Source organism: Perkinsus marinus, assembly GCF_000006405.1.
Source record: "Perkinsus marinus ATCC 50983 genomic scaffold scf_1104296970268, whole genome shotgun sequence".
Taxonomy (NCBI): domain Eukaryota; phylum Perkinsozoa; order Perkinsida; family Perkinsidae; genus Perkinsus; species Perkinsus marinus.
Genome location: NW_003202533.1, coordinates 30,881 through 33,501, shown reverse-complemented (window position 1 = coordinate 33,501; position 2,621 = coordinate 30,881). Strand labels below are relative to the sequence as shown.

The following is a 2,621-nucleotide window of genomic DNA, read 5'->3' as shown; positions in this document are numbered from 1 at the left end:
AAATGATGTTTCTAATGTGATGATGACATTTTCATGGGAAACTGATTGAAGAATGTGTTCCTAGCCATACGTGGAAAATTCAAAGTGGAGTTCCACCCGTTTTACGCGGAATACTCGGTGAAAAACGCGGTGATATGCAGTAGTCGTGAAATATATTTTTCATATCACGGCCGCTCCTTATGAAACTCCATTATTGGATCTTAGATGATTTCCTTATGTTCAGGTATGGTCACTGACGTTGATGCTCGATACGAGTTACTCTCCCAGTGTGTTGATGATAGAACGGTGCAGGAGGCTGATCCCAGGAGTCCTGAGTTCAAACAGCAGGGGCGGATGCCCGAGACGATACATCGGTAGGGGTAGTGGTGGCGGAGAGTTGAAGGAAGTGTGGTATTGGTAGGTATGTGAGCACCACTGCACCTGAGGCTATGTCGGATTTGGTGGTAGAGCATAGAGAAGATCAGAAGCAACGGCTATTGGATGCTGGCATGGACGAAGTCCTCGCTGATTATTTTGCCTACATCTTCTATAGGTGAGTTTTCATGGCTGGTTATGCGAGTATTTTTGAATGAAAATGTATAACGAGTTCATTAGGAATGTAGTTGTTATATATGCACACTAGGAACGTACAATAGCAGTGTATTGTTATATATTGGAGTTCATCCGTTCTATGTTAGGTGGCGTAATACTCTGTGAAAAACGCGATTTTTTTTCGCTATGTAGTCGTGAAAAATGTTTTTCATATTACGGTCGTGAAATTCGATTGTATATTATATTGTAAACTTCTATTTAAGTGTATTAAGTATCGGATTTGTATATATGAATGTGTTGGTTTCTAAAATTGACGAGGTTCACGCTGATGATTTTGCCAACATTTTCTATCGGCGAGTTTTCATGGCTGCTCATGGCTATTTTTCCGTAGGATGTTCTTGATGAGAAAATATTCAACGTTAAGCGTATTAGGAATAAAATTATAACATTTGTGCATTAGAAACGATAGCAATGTTTGTGAGTATTGCTCCTCGTTTCACGTGAAGTAGCTCTGTGGAGAAGGCGATATTCGTGGTGATAGTCGTGAAATATGTTTTTAATATCACTAGGGTGGTGAAACTCCATTGTTGTGTTTGTATTTTCAGAGATCCGATGATTATATTTAAGGAGCGCATACATCTTGATAATGAGCACTCTATTGAGCACTTTGAAGGGATGTATTCTACCCATTGGACTATCGTAACACTACTACTACTACTGTATGTTATGAATATGCATTCCTCAGGTTCGTATCAAGCCTCCACCGGCCAATCAAGAGGACATCCACTGGAGGGTGGAGTTACGTACTCCCGATGTTCAAGTGACGGATTATGAGAATGCTGCTATTGTCACTGTGGCTGCGTTGTTGGCTAGAGCGATTGTTAGGCGGGCTGAAGGGCCTGATGGAAGTGCTGGTGGTCAGGTAATAAATCGATTAATATTGAAATATTACTCAGCGTGGTATCAGTAGAAGCTGGCTTTCATCTTGTCACGTTGCGATCATCGAATTGGTGGTATTAAGTTTAGGTTAGAAGGTTTGGATTTTGATAGCATTGTTTGATTTTGAAAATTGGAGAACTACTATGCATTGAATTGGTTGTTTATAAACATATTATTAGTGGAGTTTCGCGACTACCCGTTTTCATGAAGTGGCGTAAAACTCGGTGAAAAACGCGATATTTAGTAGTCGTGAAATATATTTTTCATATCACTAGGGTAGTGAAACTCCAATATTATTTTTTATTTGTTGTTGTATAGGTATCTGGCCTTATACCCATATCCAAGGTGCGTGAGAATATGCTGAGATCACAGCAGCGTGATGCTCTGCGGTGTGGGAAATTCTGGTGGAATCATGAAGGCAGTATAATGGAGACTTCGATGGTTGATATATGGTAGGCTTACCGAATGAAGTTGTTTTTTATTGGACTTTCGTGGTCTGTGTGGCGATAGTCGCGATATGAAGTGAATTGAAAAGGCGTTGTAAATTATTACGTATGGCGTAAAACACATGACGTGTTTTACGCGTTATTCACTGCTCACATGCGTTTTTCGCGAAGTGTGAATGTGAAAAATGTCTTGTTTTTTCATGTCACGGGTGAAACTCCATTATAGTAGTATAGCGTTTGCATATGATGACCCTTTTTTACCGAATGTAAATGATAACATTCTAATTTTTTTACTATCATGGTAATGCCTTGATTACCATCATCATTACTCAATGATTAAATAATGGAGTTTCTCGACTCGTTTTACGTGAAGTGGCGTAAAACTCGGTGAGAAACGCGATAATCGCGGTGATATGCAGTCTTTTACCGGTGTTTTTCATATCCAATGTAGTAGTGATATGTTATTCGTTATAGGTGTGCTCGTGGAGGGTTGTTGGATGTTTGTAGAAGTGAATTGAAGAAGGCTATGGGGGAGGCCGCTGAGTCGTCTCTGGATGCCGAACTTATCAATTTCATTGAGGCACGAGTTCGAGGAAAGGTGATGATGTTTTTATATCGATGCTCCTTCGGGGGGAACTCATTTGATGAATTTTCCACATGGCTAGGAATACATTGGAGTTTTATGTGAAGTGGTGTCGTAATACT

At 40.0% G+C, this 2,621-nt stretch overlaps 1 protein-coding gene across 1 annotated transcript in view; it reads left to right on the top strand.

Annotated features, from left to right (window-relative positions):
• Positions 1-2,621, top strand: part of Pmar_PMAR027763 (Glutamate--cysteine ligase catalytic subunit, putative) — a gene marked incomplete at both ends in the record, with an annotated part of 11,889 nt that overhangs the window by 3,005 nt on the left and 6,263 nt on the right. Inside the window, 6 exons of the mRNA XM_002767655.1 lie at positions 224-353; positions 383-532; positions 1,137-1,230; positions 1,277-1,453; positions 1,789-1,922; positions 2,391-2,514. Of these exons, the coding sequence (XP_002767701.1) occupies positions 224-353; positions 383-532; positions 1,137-1,230; positions 1,277-1,453; positions 1,789-1,922; positions 2,391-2,514 (809 nt within the window). The remainder of the gene's footprint in view (positions 1-223; positions 354-382; positions 533-1,136; positions 1,231-1,276; positions 1,454-1,788; positions 1,923-2,390; positions 2,515-2,621) is intronic.